Raw genomic sequence first — 19979 nt, forward strand, 5'->3', positions numbered from 1 at the left:
GATTGCCAATATCAGAGAACAAACTGAGAATTACACACATTCACAGAATAAATAAAATGATGATTTTTGTTTTACAATTTGCATTAGCCAATTTTATTTATTGTTTTAATCGATCACATTTCTGTTTGCTGAATTAAGGAAGAAAGGAATCAAGGAAGGAGGGAATCATTCAGAGACTTTGGTGCCTTAAAGAGAAAAGGAAGGGCTCTCAGTTATTGATCACCTACCTGGTTTAAGGCCACATGCATCTGATCCACCAAGAACACATAGAGCTCACTAATAAATGTCTGCAGTTCCTCCTGGCTTTCAAATGATGTTGTCTTCAAATACTTCTCTCTCACAATCTTTACTACAGCATGCTGTAAGAGGTATAGATCACCCATTTGATAACAGAGTCCAGTACCATGCTGACAACACAGGCCTCCCTTGAGCATCTGGTCTAAGGCTCATCAGAACTTCAGAAGATGATTGGTTTCTCCCTTGGTGACTGATAAGAGTGTCAGCTCTGATTTTCCTCTGATTTTCGACATACTCTGCATGACTTCTTTTTTTAACGTCATCACTAATATAGTCAATACAGAACTCATATCATGTGAAGAGAGTTATAAAGCTAAAGAAGACCTCAGCATTAGGTTTATGTATTACATCTCTCATCATGGCCACATGATACAAGAGAAAAAGGCCTGATTTGACAGTCTAGAGAATGGAATTCTGGTTCTAATCCTGCCACTGTACAACCTCAAAAATTACAGTTAGTACCTCATTTTCCTCATTTGTTATATGGATGTGTGTTTCTGGTATTATTATCTTACTTCAGAAGATGACTGAGAAGCCAAAGAAAGATAACAGGTAGGTGGTGAAGCTTAAAATGCCGTACAAATAACATATTGCTATAGCCATGACAGCTTTTTTTCCCCTTAAGTTAATGTTATTGTCAGGTTTTGTACTAAGCAGTTTCCATGCATTATATTATTTAATTCTCATAATGAACCCATGTGATAATATTAGTATTATCCCTTATTGTTAGGCAAAGAAATTGAAGCTCAAAGAGATAAAGTCACCATCCAGCTAGTAATGGCAGAACCAGGAATTAAACTAAGTTGTAATCATGCCATCTACTGAGAAGAGTGTTTTGCCTCCATCAGCATCAGTGTTTTTCACTTTATTATTTCCATGTGCTTTCTTTTTATCTGTTTAGTACAGGACAGGACACACAGTAAATGTGCTCAGAGAGGCAATCCAGTGTAGCAGTTAAGAATATGAGTTCTGGAGCAAGATTGCCTAAATTTAAGCCCCATCTTTAACCTTTACTATCTCTGTGATCTTAAGGAAATTACTTAACCAATTAATATTGCATTTCTCCATCTGTAAAATGAGGAATATCTACCTCATAGGGTTGTTGTGAGGATTAAATTAGTAAAATTTGAAGCATTTAAAAATTTGTCTGGTGTAAGCAAACACTCAATAAATGTTAGCCATTATTATTTGGGAAATTATTATTAAGTAAATATTTCTCAAATCTCAGTGATTGTGTGGATGATGGAAAGGTTGGCAATGGGAGACAGAGTAGTCATGGAATCAGTAACATGTACAGAGTTTCATCCCTGCAACATGAAACCTGTCTCAAAACTTGGCCCCCTCAAGTAAAGACTTAGTTTCTTAAGAGCTCACGCTTGGAATGGATACTGAACCATTCCAAGGCTTTGCACAAGTAGAGCTTGTGGCATTCTATCATAAGGCACATTGCTAGCAAGAATGTGGAAGCACAGCTGGACAACTATAATTAAGAATGTAGAGAAGATGCTTCATAAAAATCCATGGAATAATTAAATGAATATTTACCTTGAGTTGTTCTTTGAAAGCAAAGTATTTTCCAGAGCAGTTAAGTTCATAGTTGAGCTGGCACTTCTGTTCCTCTAGGGTTTCACTATCCATATCACTCCCTAGTTTGGCCACCTGTTTTCCAAACATCCTGTGATACTCATCCAGAATGGCTCTAGAAATATTTTTGATCTGCATGTGGTAGTCACTCACCGCCTAGGAAAATACAAAATGTCTGGAAAGAGGCCTCAGAGAGATCAAGATGTGTAATGGAAGTCTGAAACTGGATTGGGTTTTACATTCAATACTGCTTTAGGTACAAATTGCCCTTTTCAGCTCAGAGACCAGCCAAAGACTAAACACTATACACTATTCACTGTCTGCCACTGGTCACAAACAAAACCAGGAAGGGAAATATATGCAGCTACAATTTCTCACCCCTTCTGGAAAACATACTGAAGAGTCCATGCCTTATTTTCAAATGGGTATACTCAACATGTTATTATAGTTTCACCTTAGCTTTGGCACTTGCCTTTTGAGCTCCTCCTGTCCGACGGGTAAGAGGCGGCCTTGGCGGAATCATATCCTTGACCCTGTACCAGGAAAAAAAACAACAACAACAAAAAATAAACAATTATCCGAAGATTTATGTTCTCTTATTCATACCTCCAAAGAGCCTATACGAGGGAGATCTAAGGTCTGTTCCCACATCACACTTGAGCACTGTGCATTTCTCTCATATAAAAGCCTAGATGTGAACCATAGAACAGTATATGGCTGTGAACTAGATAGGGAAGAAGCCAGGAAGCAGCTACTCAGAAACTAACTAAGTTGTACTTTTTTTGGCTAATTTGAGCCCTGGCTTTACTCTCACACATTTTTTAAAACTGCTATTGCACTCAAGAGACTGTTTGACTCAGGAGTTGGAAAGATATGGGTGTTATGATTTTAGGTGCACTCAGAAGAGTCTCTGATAGCATGAAGTTTTGGAAATCCAAATGGTACAAGGCAAGTGAAAGCTTTTCTTTCCTGTCCATCGAGGATAAAAAGTGTACTCTTGGTCATAATTTATGACTGCATTCAATTACAATAATGATACCAGACTTTGTGGTGAGTAAGAAAGTATATTTTGTCACTGTCAACCTACTTATGCTAAACTTTCTACCTTCCATTTTCAGGAGACCTTACAAAAACTAGAGGAAATTAAGTTCTAGTTCTTCCTCCTTGTAGCTTCAGATTCCTGCTGAAGTATATAGTACTGCCTTAAAGTTTATAATCAAATTCACAAATTCAATTTTTCTTTAATAGGTCATATGTAATTGTATATCTCTGCTCTTGATTTCTAATTTTAATTTTATTTAATAGGTAATACATTCATGATTCAGAACTTAAGAGGCATGAAACAACATATACTAAATTGTCTCCTTGTTATTAGCCTTGTTGACAACCTTGTCAATTTCCTCTCCAATTTCCTCTCCAGAGACAACGTTATCTATTCACTCATTCAAAATTTATACTGACTGCCTATTATCCATCAGTCACTTTTCTAGATGCTGGGGATAGAGCATAAAACAAAGTAGATAAAAATTCTTGCCCTCATGGAGCTTGAATTCTAGCAGGGAAAGAAAGACAATAATTAAGGTAAATATGTTAGTGATATGTGCTGTGAAGAAAAATAATGCAGGAAAGCAAATAGACTACGTTGGGAGCTAGGGTGGTGAAGTAGGGAAGCACATTTCATCAAGACACTTTAGTGAGATGCTAACATTTGAGGAAAGACCTCAGGGAAGTGAGGAAGCAAGTTGTGTAGATATCTGGGATAAGAAAAGTATAGGCAAAGAGAACAGAAAGTGTAAAGGCTTTGCTGCAACAATGTGCTTGGCATGTGTGAGGAATAGCAGGAAGCAAGTATGGCTGGACTGAAAAAGTGAGAGCAAAGTACATACAGAATATGTAAGGAGTTGTAGGCCATTGTAAGGACTTTGACTTTTACTCAGAGTGTGCCAGGGAGTCACTGGTGGTTTCTGAGCAGAGGAGTTACATCAGTTGACCTCCATTTTAACACAATCATTATCGAATGTTGTATTAAGAATTGTCCAAATGTCCATCGACTAAAGAATGGGAAAAAATGTGGTACATCCATACAGTGAAATCTAATTTAATAACAAAGAAATGAAGTACTGATACATGTTACAGTATGGATGAACCTTGACAGCATTACGTTAAACATGAAAGTTGCACACATCCTAGGATAGGATACATGCTCAGAAAAGACCAGAGAAGACCCCAAGCTTCCACCACTGACTGACCTATAGTCCCAGTGCAAGCAGGAAGTGAAGGTTGAGGTAGAACTGTAAACAGCCTTGTTAAGTGTTAAAAGAATGCTCCAGTATGGAATCATTTGCAGACAAAAGAAATATTTTTTGTTTTATTTTTATTTGTTTGATTATCTTAAGATCTTGGCATTTAAGGAAATCTCAATCAAAACATTGGCTGAAAAAAACAAACAAACAAAATAAACCAACCCACACTGGCTAAACACAATCTACAACTTCAACAATTAAGAACAGCAAACCCTGGGGAAGGGGAAAATCAGATTTCCAAAGTTTGTATAATATCCAAATGTCCAGTTTTCAACAACAAAAAAATCACAAAATGTACAAAAAACATAAAAGTGTGCCTCTTTCAAAGGAAAAAAATAAATCTATAGAAACTGTTCCTGAAGAAGTCCACACTCAGACTTGCTACAAAAAGATGTGAAATAAAGTAATTTACTCAGGCTCAAGAGCTAAAGGAAACCACAAGCAAGGAAAGAGAAATCAGGAAAATGATGTATAAACAGAAAGAAAATAGAATATCAGTAAAGAGACAGAAATTTTTAAAAGAACCAAACAGAAAGTCTGTAGTTGAAAAGTACAATAACAGAAAGGATAAATTTACTAGAAGGTTCAACAGATTTGGTCAGGCAACAGAAAGAATGAGCAAATTTGAAGAGAGGATAATTGGAATTACACAATCTGAGGAACAGAAAGAAAAACAAATAAAAAAAAGTAAAGAGAGCCTAAAATCTGTGGTACACCATCAACATACACAATGTGTGTGACCAACATATACCCTATGAGAATCCCAGAAGAAGAAGAGAGAGAGAAAGGGGCAGAAAGAATTATGAAGAAATAATGGCCCCAAACTCCCAAAATATGGAGAAAGACATGAATCTATATATCCAAGAAGCATAACAACTTCCAAGCAGAATAATCTTGAAGAGATCTACATTAAGATAAATTGTACTCAAATTGTCAGAAGCCAGAGACAAGAGAAAAACTCAAAAAGCAATGAAAGGAGTGACTTGTCACAAAAGATAAACAGATAATTTCAATAATGTCAAAAAGAATAACACAAGCCATGGAGGCCAGAGGTACTAGAGTAACATATTTAAAGTTTTGAAAGAAAAAAGAATGCCTGCCAAAAATTCTATATACAGCAAATTATCCTTCAAGAATGAAGAAGAAATTAACAAGTAAACAAAAACTAAGAGTCTATCTTAAATACAGAAAACAAACTGAGGGTGGATGGAGGGGTGGGGAGAGAGGAAAATGGGTGATGGGCATTGAGGAGGGCACCTGTTGGGATGAGCACTGGGTGTTGTATGTAAGCCAATTTGACAATAAATTATATTTAAAAAAACTAAGAGTCCCTGATGAATATGGATGCAAAAATTCTCAATAAGATACTAGCAAATCGAATTCAACGGCATATAAAAAGAATTATTCACCATGATCAAGTGGGATTCATTCCTGGGATGCAGGGCTGGTTCAACATTCGCAAATCAATCAACGTGATACATCACATTAACAAAAAAAAAGAGAAGAACCATATGATCCTGTCAATCGATGCAGAAAAGGCCTTTGACAAAATCCAGCACCCTTTCTTAATAAAAACCCTTGAGAAAGTCGGGATAGAAGGAACATACTTAAAGATCATAAAAGCCATTTATGAAAAGCCCACAGCTAACATCATCCTCAACGGGGAAAAACTGAGAGCTTTTTCCCCTGAGATCAGGAACACGACAAGGATGCCCACTCTCACCGCTGCTGTTTAACATAGTGCTGGAAGTTCTAGCATCAGCAATCAGACAACAAAAGGAAATCAAAGGCATCAAAATTGGCAAAGACGAAGTCAAGCTTTCGCTTTTTGCAGATGACATGATATTATACATGGAAAATCCGATAGACTCCACCAAAAGTCTACTAGAACTGATACATGAATTCAGCAAAGTTGCAGGATACAAAATCAATGTACAGAAATCAGTTGCATTCTTATACACTAACAATGAAGCAACAGAAAGACAAATAAAGAAACTGATCCCATTCACAATTGCACCAAGAAGCATAAAATACCTAGGAATAAATCTAACCAAAGATGTAAAGGATCTGTATGCTGAAAACTATAGAAAGCTTATGAAGGAAATTGAAGAAGATTTAAAGAAATGGAAAGACATTCCCTGCTCATGGATTGGAAAAATAAATATTGTCAAAATGTCAATACTACCCAAAGCTATCTACACATTCAATGCAATCCCAATCAAAATTGCACCAGCATTCTTCTCGAAACTAGAACAAGCAATCCTAAAATTCATATGGAACCACAAAAGGCCCAGAATAGCCAAAGGAATTTTGAAGAAGAAGACCAAAGCAGGAGGCATCACAATCCCAGACTTTAGCCTCTACTACAAAGCTGTCATCATCAAGACAGCATGGTATTGGCACAGAAACAGACACATAGACCAATGGAATAGAATAGAAACCCCAGAACTAGACCCACAAACGTATGGCCAACTCATCTTTGACAAAGCAGAAAAGAACATCCAATGGAAAAAAGACAGCCTCTTTAACAAATGGTGCTGGGAGAACTGGACAGCAACATGCAGAAGGTTGAAACTAGACCACTTTCTCACACCATTCACAAAAATAAACTCCAAATGGATAAAGGACCTGAATGTGAGACAGGAAACCATCAAAACCTTAGAGGAGAAAGCAGGAAAAGACCTCTCTGACCTCAGCCGTAGCAATCTCTTACTCGACACATCCCCAAAGGCAAGGGAATTAAAAGCAAAAGTGAATTACTGGGACCTTATGAAGATAAAAAGCTTCTGCACAGCAAAGGAAACAACCAACAAAACTAAAAGGCAACCAACGGAATGGGAAAAGATATTTGCAAATGACATATCGGACAAAGGGCTAGTATCCAAAATCTATAAAGAGCTCACCAAACTCCACACCCGAAAAACAAATAACCCAGTGAAGAAATGGGCAGAAAACATGAATAGACACTTCTCTAAAGAAGACATCCGGATGGCCAACAGGCACATGAAAAGATGTTCAGCGTCGCTCCTTATCAGGGAAATACAAATCAAAACCACACTCAGGTATCACCTCACGCCAGTCAGAGTGGCCAAAATGAACAAATCAGGAGACTCTAGATGCTGGAGAGGATGTGGAGAAACGGGAACCCTCTTGCACTGTTGGTGGGAATGCAAATTGGTGCAGCCGCTCTGGAAAGCAGTGTGGAGGTTCCTCAGAAAATTAAAAATAGACCTACCCTATGACCCAGCAATAGCACTGCTAGGAATTTATCCAAGGGATACAGGAGTACTGATGCATAGGGCCACTTGTACCCCAATGTTCATAGCAGCACTCTCAACAATAGCCAAATTATGGAAAGAGCCTAAATGTCCATCAACTGATGAATGGATAAAGAAATTGTGGTTTATATACACAATGGAATATTACGTGGCAATGAGAAAAAATGAAATATGGCCTTTTGTAGCAACGTGGATGGAACTGGAGAGTGTGATGCTAAGTGAAATAAGCCATACAGAGAAAGACAGATACCATATGGTTTCACTCTTATGTGGACCCTGAGAAATTAACAGGAACCCATGGGGGAGGGGAAGGAAAAAAAAAAAAAAACAGGTTAGAGTGGGAGAGAGCCAAAGCATAAGAGACTCTTAAAAACTGAGAACAAACTGGGGGTTGATGGGGGGTGGGAGGGAGGAGAGGGTGGGTGATGGGTATTGAGGAGGGCACCTTTTGGGATGAGCACTGGGTGTTGTATGGAAACTAATTTGTCAATAAATTTCATATAAAAAAATAAAAAAATAAAAAAATAAAAAAACTAAGAGTCTATTAGTAAGACCTAATTTATAAGAAATGCTAAAGGGAGGGGTGCCTCAGTGGCTCAGTCAGTTGAGCATTCGACTTCGGCTCAGGTCATGATCTCAAAGCATGAGTTCAAGCCCTGCATCGGGCTCAGTGCTATCAGCATGGGGCCCACTTCAGTTCCTCTGTCCCCCTCTCTCTCTTTCTCAAAAATAAATACACTTAAAAAAAAAAAAAGAATGCTACAGGGAGCCCTTCAGGCTGAAATGAAAGAACAACTAGTCAGTAACTGTGAGGTAACTGAAGAAATAAGGAACACTGGTAAAGGTAAACATGAAAGCCAGTATTATTGTACTTCTGGTTTTAAACTCCTCTTTACTTGTTTGGGGAGCCTGGGTGGTTCAGGTCATGATCACACGGTTCGTGGGTTCGAGCCCCACATCGGGCTCTGAACTGACAGCTTGGAGCCTGGAACCTGCTTCAGATTCTGTGTCTCCTTCTTTCTGTATCCCTCTCCTGCTCACCCTCTGTTTCTCTCTCTCAAAAATAAACAAACAGTAAAAAAAATTTTAAATAAAAATAGCCCCCTCTTTACTTGTTTGTAGAAGGCAAATGCATAAAATAGTAATTAGAAATCTTTGCTAATAGGCACACAATGTATAAAAATATAATCTGTGACAATAATAATATAAAAAGGGAAAGATGGAGATATAGAGGAGCAGGGTGAATAGTATTGAAACTTAGTTGGTATTATTCCAATTAGATTGTTAAAGGTTTAAGATGGTCATTATAGGGGCACCTAGGTGGCTTAGTCAACTAAGCATCCAACTCTGGGTTTCTCCTCAAGTCATGATGTCATGAGTTCAAGCCCTGCATAGGTCTCTGCACTGTTAGTGCTTGGGATTCTCTCTCTCCCTCTCTCACTGCCCCTACACTGCTCTTTCTCTCAAATAAATAAACAAACTTAAAAAAAAAAGATGGTCATTATTATTTCCAAGGTAACCACTAAGAAAAAAGAATGAAGATTCAAATTACTAAAATCAGAAATAAATATGGGGACAGTACTCCCCATTTTTATAGAGGTAAAAAGAATTATAAGAGAATACCATGAACAGTTGTACATCAACAAACTGGATAACCTAGATGAAATGGACAACTTTCTAGAAACACAATCAAAGCACTATGGTACAATATAAAAAAAGTTTTTTAAAAATTGCACTTATTTATATGTGACATGGGTGTGTATGTGTGTATTTTAGGAACTTTAACTCCAGAAGGATAAATACCAATTTTTAAAAAATGGTTATCACTGGGGCACCTGGATGGCTCAATTGGTTAAGCATCTGACTCTCGATTTGGGTTCAGGTCATGATCTCATGGCTTATGGGATCGAGCCCTGCATCAGGCTTTGAGCTGACAATGCAGAGCCTGCTTGGGATTCTCTCTCTCTCTCTCTCTCTCTCTCTCTCTCTCTCTCTCTCTCAAAATAAATAAATAAACATTTTAAAAAGATTCTTAAGTGGTTATCACTGGGTGAGTAGAAATCTGAGTATTTTTATATGCTTGCTGATCTCAATTTTCTCAAAATCTTGACTTTTTTTAAGTTGATGTATTTATTTTTGAGAGAGAGTTGGGGAGGGGCAGAGAAAGAGGGGAAGATAGAATCCCAAGCAGGCTCCACACTGTCAGCACAGAGCCTGATTTAGGGCTTGAACTCACGAACCATGAGATCATGACCTAAGCTAAAATTAAGAATCGGGCGCTTAACCAACTGAACCACCCAGGTATCCCTTGATTTTTCTTTTTTTTTTATGCTGAGCATATACTGCTTTTGTAATAAGAAGACAACTATAACAAAGGAAACTTAATCTGGGCTAAAAAACCAGAAAACTGTCTGCAGCTTAGTCTAGGGAAATTATATTTATGGAGACAATCTGAATTCCTTTTATTTATATCTAAAATGTTTTTGCAGGGGCGCCTGGGTGGCGCAGTCGGTTAAGCGTGCGACTTCAGCCAGGTCATGATCTCGCGGTCCGTGAGTTCGAGCCCCGCGTAGGGCTCTGGGCTGATGGCTCGGAGCCTGGAGCCTGTTTCCGATTCTGTGTCTCCCTCTCTCTCTGCCCCTCCCCCGTTCATACTCTGTCTCTCTCTGTCCCAAAAATAAATAAACGTTGAAAAAAAAAATTAAAAAAAAAAAAATAAAAAAAAATAAAATGTTTTTGCAAAAAAATATATATAAATATAAGAACCATTGCTACACACCTTCTGGCTAGCTCCTCTGGCATTCGCTTTGGAACCAAGGCTTTGTCCAGCTGAATCTCCAACACAATGTACGTGCCTGCTTCTACATATTGCTGTAAAGATATTTTTCTCTCATTTATTCTTTCCATTAAGAACAGATATTTATGAACAAATTTTAGTAACATAGGATAACATATACAATATAAGAAAATTGCATATACAACTATACGTATATAGTGTGATCTTGACTGTCAAAATATTCTTTATATAGAAAAATAACTGGAAAGAAAAATAGTTACAGTGGTTATCTCTTGCATAAAAGGATTTTCAATTTTATTATTGGAAACTTCTACCTCAGCTGAAGCACTGTTTAACTTGTTCAATACTTTTCTTGTAACTGTTTTAAGTGAATGCTATTCTTTCTGCCACCAAATCTTCTAAGTCCAAGCATTTCCAATCAGAAATATTCTGACACTCCCATTCACAGAATCCACATCACCATCTACCAACTGCAGTTTGATGGACATTTCTATCCAAATTTTTTTCCAGCACCCTAAATACAGCATGTCCAAAATTTATCATTTCCCTTATATTGATCTCTCTTTGACTTATGATTTTGTAATCCTTCTCGAAAGTGAGGCTTGAAACCTGCGTTATCTTTAGCTTTTCTTCCTCAGCACGCTTAAAGCTCCCCAATTCCAAATCTTGCCTCTTCAAGTTTCTGATTTTCCTTACTACAATCTCTTCCCTAAATCAAACTATCATCACACACTCACCTGTACAATTAGAAAAACCTATAAACCAATATTTGAAGCCCCTACCCCAACTTCATTTTCTCTGTTTCACTTCCTTGCAAGAGTTCTACCCTGAAATACATAGGAGGTCTTATTTCTACGTGACTTAAAAACCATTAATAGGAGTCTCCAAGATGAAGCTCAAGAGTTCCTTATCAGCTACATAATGAAGTCCAGACTTGTTAGCAAATCTTTCAGTCTTTCTACAACTCAACACAGCCTCTCTCTCCTTTCTCACCTCCGTCTAGAAATTCTCATTTCTTTTCTTCTCTATTCCATACACTAAATTAACTGATACACTCTAAATTCTGCTACCTTCTTTGTGTCCTGACTCGGGCTGTTCCTTTGCCCTGAAATGCCTACCCTCTCATCTTCATCCGGCAAACTATTCTCTTCATCTTTCACTACTTAGCTCAAATGCCAGCTCTTCCATGAAGCCTTCTGAGACTGCTTTATCCTAGGAGCGATTCATCTGTATTATGTGAGCCCAAACAGCACTTTTATTTGTACCTCTATTATAATATTCATCAAAATTCTGTGTTATGGTTAGTTATGTACCAATCTGTTTCACCCACCAGACTGTTGAATGTCTTGAGGGCAGATGAGTAAATGCTACAGATGATGCATCTCTGCATGATTTCTAATATATAATACAGTAGAATTACTAAAACACATAATTTTTTAATGTTAGAAAGGACCTAAGGTTAATTTGGTACTACCTGCTCATTTTAGAGAGTCTCAACAAGACAAAGAAATTTACCCAAAGTTATAAACTAGTCATGGCAAATATGGGATGGTAATTGAGATAATGAGAATTTTTCACAATACCATACTATCTTGCTCAGTAAAAAACTGATGAATTTAAACTTAATTTTCCAACTCTTTATGCATAGTTACCTGTCCTTCTGGATTGTGGCTTAGAGAGGGTTCAAATTCCAAAGGAGTATCTGAGCTCTGAGATTTTATACTAGGTGCTTGCTGAAAGAAAATGAACATGCCTCAAAAACTGAATTCTTACATGGTCATCCCAATGGCAGGAACAATGATCATTAAGTTGCAACAAAAGGCAAACTAAATTGATGCAATTCACCCAATAATCAGTACAAGCCTGTGAAATGTAACAAAACTAGCAAAATCATCACCTTCTCAACAACCTACCATATCCCCAGGCCTAGGCCTTCCTTCTATATCCTTTTCTTTGACTGCTTTATCTTCTTTCAGGTTCTTTGAAACAACTAGTTTAGACAATGGAGAATTAATTCCTCCTATTTTATTATTCTGAATCAAATGATGGCCAGTATCCCGGAACAAGCTAAATAAACATTTGGTCTGAAAAGAAACAAACAAAAAAAAATGCAGTGAATCACAGGTGAATGAGACAAATTTGAAAGAAACTCACATTATTCTTTAAAAACATTTAGTTTTCTAGATAATTTCAACATTGTAGAATCAGAGGGAAATAGGGAAAAGAAAAACTTCACTGAATCGCCATACTTGTTGAACAGGTAAAACCCTCATAGAAAATTAGCTATCTATCCTATCATTTAAATTATTACAATGAGATTGTTCAACATCGCTTGGTTTTGGTGTTTCGTAACTCTTGTTCCTAGAAAACTTTTAATTTTTGATACATAATTTCAGATTAACTTTAAATGGTAGATATGGGAAATAGGTTCAAGAACTCCTCACATTTACACAAATGGGTTAAAAAAAAAGGGTTAGGGCCCAGAGCTGCTGCAGGGCAAAAGCCCCCAAGGTTAGCTAGCTAGACTAGCTAACTAGTAACTTGTTATCTTTAAAATTGCATGCTCCATCAATCTGAAACTTTAAAGAAGACAGCTAATCCGTTGTATCACCTACAGGAAACTACTTATCATCTGCCACCAATATATTACTGTGCTTTGACCACAACTTTAAATGCTACTTTCCTCCCAGACCCTTTGCTTCTTACACATATGAGTTAATGATTCCTGGTTCCTTCTGCACACTCACCACGTATGTAAAATCTTGAGAACTCAGTAAATATGGAGACGAAATCCCTGTTCAGGGCTCTTGTCTCCTCCCAGACATTAGCCTCTCTCATTTTCATGTCTGTGTCAGTGTCTGCTCTCTTGCCGGACAAGAGAGAATTTAGGATTCCTGATCTGTAACAGGTAGAATTTATTTCTGCATAAGAAATATCTAATTACTACTTGCCTATCAACTATAATTGGAAAAATAGGGCAAGTTTAAAATTCAAACTAAAAATTTTGTATGGGAAAATCAAACTATAGATAAATGAAGAAGAATCGTAACATTTTTTAATACTTTTTTTATATTTATTTATTTTTGAGAGAGAGAGAGAGGGAGACAGAGCGTGAGCGGGGCAGGGGCAGAGAGAGAGAGTGGGACACACAGATTTTGAAGCAAGCTCTAGGCTCTGAGTTGTCAGCACAGAGCCCCACGCGGAGCTCAAATTCGCGTACCATGAGATCATGACCTGAGCTGAAGTCAGATGCTTAACCAACTGAGCCACCCAGGTCCCCCAGAATCATAACATTTTTTAAACTAAACAACATGGTTGAAGTCTAAATAGAATTTATGCTGAGTGAAAGAAGCCAGACTAAAAAACAAAGAGGGGAAGACTGGTCAGAGGTATGAGAGGATAAGAACAGACACAAGAAAGTTTGGGGGGCCAGGAAATGGATATTTGCCTTATCTTGATTGTGGTGATAGTTTCACTGATGTGCTATAAATATTCATATACATGTCTTTGTGTAAATGCAGGTTTTCAGTTCTCTTGGGTAGGTTCTTAAAAATGATTTTGTTGAGGGGAGCACTTGGGTGGCTCAGTCTGTTGAGTGTACAACTTCGGCTTAGGTGCTGATCTCACGGTTCATTAGTTCAAGCCCCGCAGTGGGCTTGCTGCTGTCAGCACAGAGCCCACTTCAGATCCCCTGTCCCCCTCTCTCTCTGTTCCTCCCTCGCTTGTGAGAGCCTCTCTCTCTCTCTCTCTCAAAAATAAGTAAACATTTTAAACAATGATTTTGTGGGTTGTACGCTAAGTTAATGTTTAATATAGATTTTCTATGTAGTTTTTCTACCAAGTATTAAGATTGAAATATTGAAATTTCTAAATGTCAGATTATCTCTCTTTCAATTCTGTTAGTTTTTGCTTTAAGTATTATGAGTTTCTATTGTTAGGTGTGTATACATTTATAATTTATATATTTATTTTACACAATACTTTGTAAATTCTTTCTGATTAATTGACCCTTTAATCATTATGACATGCCACTCTATGTTGTTAGTAATACTTCCTGTCTTGAAGTCTATTTTGTCTGATATAAATATAGCCACTCCACTCTGTTATGTTTTCTATTTGCATAGCATATTTTTTCCAACCATTTGCTACAATCTCCATGTATCTGAATCTAAGTGTGTCTGTTTTTAAATAGCATATTATTGAATCTTGATTTAAAAAAAATTTTTTTTAATTCATTCATCAGTCATTTTTGAGAGAGAGAGAGACAGAGTGTGAGTAGGGGAGGGGCAGAGAGAGAGGGAGACACAGAATCTGAAACAGGCTCCAGCCTCCAAGCTGTCAGCACACAGCCCAATGTGGGGCTCAAACCCATGAACCACAAGATCATGACATGAGCCAAAGTTGGATGCTCAACCAACTGAGCCACCCAGGCCCCCTGAATCTTGATTTTTTTTAAATGTGGTCTTATAATCTCTGTCCTTTCATTGGGGTATTTAACACTACTTACATATAAAGTTATCATTGAAATATTTACATTTATGTTTGCCATTTTACTATTTGTTTTCTATATATCTTCTTTTTTGTTCCTCTGTTCCTCCTTTAAATGCCTTCTATTATGTTAAATATGTATATGTACACACACACACACACACACACACACACACACACACACAATTTTCTTGGCCATCCTAACTAATCACAATGTATATCACACTGATATTAACTTAATTCTGGTATAATGTAGAAATTTTAGCACACTGTAGTTCCATTCTATCCTCCCTCCTTTATGTTACTATTATCATACAAATTAAATCTATACATGTTATAACCCAACAATATAATTAATGCTTTATATAATGCCTTTCAAAGAAATTAAGAGTAAAAATAAAAAAAAATACATACTGTATTTCTGAAATCTTTTATATTAACTTAAATTTAGACATTTCTAGTGCTCTTTGTTTCTTCCTGTGGATTCAAGTCAGCAATCAATGCCATATCCTTTCAAGCAGAAGAACTTCCTTTAGTGTTTCTTACAAGACAAATTTGTTAGCAACAAATTCTTTCAATATTTGTTTATCTTTGGATGTCTTTATTTTACCTTCCTTTTTGATTGCTAGCTTTTTCATTGAGCACTTTGAATATGTTATTCTACTGCCTTCTGGATCCATTGTTTCAGAAGAAAAATCAGCTGTTAAATACATTGCAACTATAAGCAATGAGTTGTTTTTCTCCTGTTGAATTCGTGATTTTCTCTTTGTCTTTCAGCAGTAAACTCTAATGTCTATGTTGTAGATGCCTGTATGCTTATCCAACCTGGGATCCTCTGAACTTCTTGGATATGTAGATTAATGTTTTCATCAAACATGAGACATTTCTAGACATTATTTTGCCATGTATCTTTTCTGCCCCTTACTCTCTTTCCTGGGACTCTCATTTCAGTTATGTTGGTTGCTCTCCACAAATTTCAACCAACAGCATTGCTGGGCATAGGTCCTTCATCCACTGCTCCAAATTGTGTGAGTCTTCTTCTATGGCAGCAAAGTTGCTGGTCCTCACAGCCTATCCTGCCCTAGAATAATCACTGCACTGGTTAAGCTAAAGAAGTGGAGTAGGGAACAACTTAGGGAAGTTTTAGAAGCAGCCCTAACCAAGAAAGCCTCAAACTCCATAGTTTTTCATGCATTAATACTTCTCAGTTTGTTGATGCCTTTGGTCAATTTCCAGAGTGCTGAATGGTTTTTTTTGTCAATTTGTCCAATTTTACAGCTGCTTTTGGTGGTGGTGGGGAGAATATTTGACAATCTTCTCACTCAGACATAGCCAGAAAGATTTCCTCTCCAATATTATATGTACATATATACATATATATTTAATTATGATTATATATTTTTTAAAAGTTGTGGTCATATTGAATGTAGTTTTATACCCTGATTTTTCATTTAACAGATTATATCACATGTATCCTTTCATGTTTTAAAATTTTTCACAAGGTAATTTTTAATGTATATACAATAGTCTCCAATCACCCCTACTACACCCCTAGTACTACACTCCTAGTACCTTACATATTTTATCTCATTTAATATGTAAAACAATTCTAGGAAAAAAGCACTGTCTTCATTTATAATAAATTTATTTATAATAAATCAATTAATTAATTAAAGTTGAGAGAAACTTAGTCACTTGCCTGAAGTTACCCAGCTGGTTAATTCTGGAATTGAAACTAGAGGCTGACTGACATCAAGGTCTATAACCTTTCAATTATAATATACTACTTCCCTCAGATATATCTTCATTTAGTAAAATTTGGATACAATTCTACTTATTCCTTTAAAATAGATTCCTGGAAGTAGGAATGCTACAGGAAAAAATATAAGTATTCTAAGCTTCTTAATACATACTGACAAAATTTTTTTCATGGTTTGTACTAATTTACACTTCTAGCAGTGAATGAGAGTTGCTTTATCACACCTTTCCCAACAATGGGCATTACCATGTTTTAAAGAATTGACTAATTCTACAGGTAAAATGGTATTTTATTATTATTTTAATTTGCAGTTGTTTGATTCTAAATAAGGCCAAATATTTCTTCTTCTTTTATTTATTGACCATTGGCATTTCTTTTTTTGTCTAGTACCGTTTCATGTACTTTGCCCTTTAAAACAAAATTAGTGTGTTTTTCTTATCAATTTGATAAAGTGCTTTATATTTTAGGAATAGTAACCATCTTTCCTACATATATTCAAATATTCTCCCGTTTTTCAGTTACATTGTAATTTTGTTTATGATGGTTTCTCCTATACATAGAAGCTATTCATTTTTTGTTAATCTAAATCTTTTATATCTTTCATTGCTCTCAAGCCTAGGAAAGTCTTTCCTGAGTTCACATTTTTTAATTAATAGCCACTTCTACTTTTATATTTTTCACATTTAACAATGTTAATAAACTCATTTGCAACTTATTTTTATCTATGCTATATGTAACATTTTGGCATTCTTTTTTTCCATTTAACTATTTACACAGCATTAACAATTATCTTTTTTAATAGATGCATATTGAATCATTTTTATTTACAATCATTTTCTAAGCTTTTCTCTATTATAGACATTTTAAACTTATTTTTAAAATTTTTTTTAATGTTTATTCATTTTTGAGAGACAGAGAGAGAGCATGAGCAGGGGAGGAGCAGAGAGAGAGGGAGACACAGAATCCGAAGCAGGCTCCAGGTTCTGAACTGTCAGCACAGAGCCCGATGGGGGACTCAAACCCATGGACTGTGAGATCATGACCTGAGCTGAAGTCAGAGGCTCAACCGACTGATCAACCCAGGTGCCCCTTAAACTTATTTTTAGGGGTGCCTGGGTGGCTCAATTGGTTGAGTGTCCGACTTCAGCTCGGGTCAAAATCTCAGGGTTGGTGGGTTCGAACCCCACGTGGGTCTCTGTGCTGGCAGCTCAGAGCCCTGAGTCTGCTTAGGATTCTGTGTCTCTCTGTCTCTCTGCCTCTCCACCACTTGCACTCCATCTCTCTCTGTCTCTCAAAAATAAATAAATGTTAAAAAATTAAAAAAAAACAAAACAAAACTTATTTTTAATTTTTGCTATCATAGATCCCAAAAAGTTTTTCTGAATACGGAGTTGGGTTTTTTATGTCATTAGGAATTTTAATTTACACACTGCGACATTCATCACTGCTAGGTCTTTTTCAAATTTCATTTGCTTTTCCACTCTGCCAAACCTAACCCAGATACTTTTGCATACGCCATGTTTTCAAAGAAAAACAAATAGTGTAAGTAAAACAGATGGACATTTCTGTCACTAACAGTTAAGATTTATAGTATTTGTAGACAGATGACAAACTGAAATCTTATGATGTTTCCCCTCTTTGTATTCTACAAAACATTTTTAACACTCTTTACAGTAATTGCAATAATTGGAAACATTACATATAGATTTTTATTTGTACTCATAGTCCATGCACATCTTTTTCTTTGTAATGCTTCACACACTTTCAGAAAGGAAGGCAAACCATTCAATATTGCCAAATCTATTCTAATGCTAAAAATTGTATTACAGAACATGAGAAAGTTCTAGAGACTAAAACTGAAGGGCGAACATGGAGTTTTGATTCTATTAAATTATTTCCTTCAGATACATCCTTATAAGTGTGATTTCTGAGTCAAAGGATTTCTGGGGCACCTGGTGGCTCAGTCGGTTAAGCATCCGACTTCGGCTCAGGTCATAATCTCACGGTTTGTGGGTTCAAGCCCCGCGTCGGGCTCTGTGCTGACAGCTCAGAGCCTGGAGACTGCTTCGGATTCTGTGTCTCCCTGTCTCTCTGCCCCTCTCCCCTCATGCTCTGACTCTCTCTCTCTCTCTCTCTCTCTCTCTCTCTCAAAAATAAATAATATATAGAAAGAGTTTACTACTCAGTTGGTTTGCAAATAGATGATAGGTCTTTCATGACTCCATTATTGAAAAATAGCTGTCCTAATAATAATGAAATAGTAATATGTTTTTGTTATTATTTTTGTTGTGTTTTACGAAGACTCAATTTCTCCTAAGAAAAATATGGTAAAACTGATTTTTTGTTTGGGGAAAAATACACATATATATATTCTATATTTATATGTAGACATATAGATAGATAAAAAGATAGATGATTTTAACATTTTAACACCTAAAAATCACTAATCAGCTCATGGATTTAAGTTTTGTATACTTAACACAATAGACTTCTTTCATTGTCTTAAAGATTATGTATCTGACTGTATTGAGTAAAATTGAAATATGACAAACTACATATTTAAAGTATACAATTTGATTAATTTTGACATGACATATGTATACACATGTGAAACTATCACCACAATCAAGATAACCAGCATTTCCATCATCCCTAACACTTTCTTCACATTCTTTTGTAATCCATCCCTCTCTCTATTCCTGTTCCTAAGCAACCACTGGTCAGCTTTAGGTCACCACAGATTATTTTCTTAGAATTCTATTTAGATGAAATCATACATTATGTACTTTCTTTTATCAGCCTTCTTTCATTTAACATAATGCATTTGAGATTCATCCATGCTGCACGTATCAATAGTTCATTCCTTTTTATCACTGAGTAGGATTTCATTATATAGATATACCACAAAATTTGTTTTTCTGTTCACCTGTTCATGGAGGTTTAGGTTGTTTCCAGTTTTTGCCTTTTCATTATCCTAAATTTTTTTAATGTTTTATTTATTTTTGAGAGAGAAAATGATGTGGGGCTCAAACCCACAAATTTTGAGACCATGACCTAAGCTGAAATTGGATGCCCAACCAACTGAGCCACTGGGGTGCTCCTCACTATCCTAAAGTTTTTAAGGTTCAATGACAGAATGACTGCAAGTTGCTATATTTACCATCCCAGTATACCAATGGTTCCAAACTTCAAGTGCAAAGATTTGTATGCTAAAGATGTAAGTAAACACATACATAAAGGATAAATTAGGATAATACCTTCTGTACAATTTTTTCTTACCTTTTCATAGACTGTACTGTCTAGGTAAGGGTAAACATGAAAAGCTCCCCGAATCCTCTTCACACCTGGATACAGCAATGGGACCATATTCACATAAGCCACACCATGAAATGAAAGCTGACTTTCATCATCAGTCTAAAGGAATAAAACCAGAGAGCTGTTAGTGCTGTAGAGCAATGTAGCAGAAGGTATGG

General features: G+C 36.4%; 1 protein-coding gene across 6 annotated transcripts in view; it reads right to left on the minus strand.

Moving 5' to 3' along the window:
• CFAP70 (cilia and flagella associated protein 70) overlaps positions 1-19979 on the minus strand; it is a 106277-nt gene that overhangs the window by 46522 nt on the left and 39776 nt on the right. For all 6 annotated transcript variants that reach the window (XM_045040137.1, XM_045040138.1, XM_011287342.4 and 3 more), the window contains exons 10-16: positions 19786-19920; positions 12173-12343; positions 11912-11992; positions 10242-10333; positions 2354-2414; positions 1843-2037; positions 228-359 (exon numbers count right to left, since the gene is read on the minus strand). In XM_045040137.1, coding sequence (XP_044896072.1) covers positions 228-359; positions 1843-2037; positions 2354-2414; positions 10242-10333; positions 11912-11992; positions 12173-12343; positions 19786-19920 — 867 coding nt within the window. The remainder of the gene's footprint in view (positions 1-227; positions 360-1842; positions 2038-2353; positions 2415-10241; positions 10334-11911; positions 11993-12172; positions 12344-19785; positions 19921-19979) is intronic.

Source organism: Felis catus, chromosome D2 (genome assembly GCF_018350175.1).
Source record: "Felis catus isolate Fca126 chromosome D2, F.catus_Fca126_mat1.0, whole genome shotgun sequence".
Classification (NCBI taxonomy): domain Eukaryota; kingdom Metazoa; phylum Chordata; class Mammalia; order Carnivora; family Felidae; genus Felis; species Felis catus.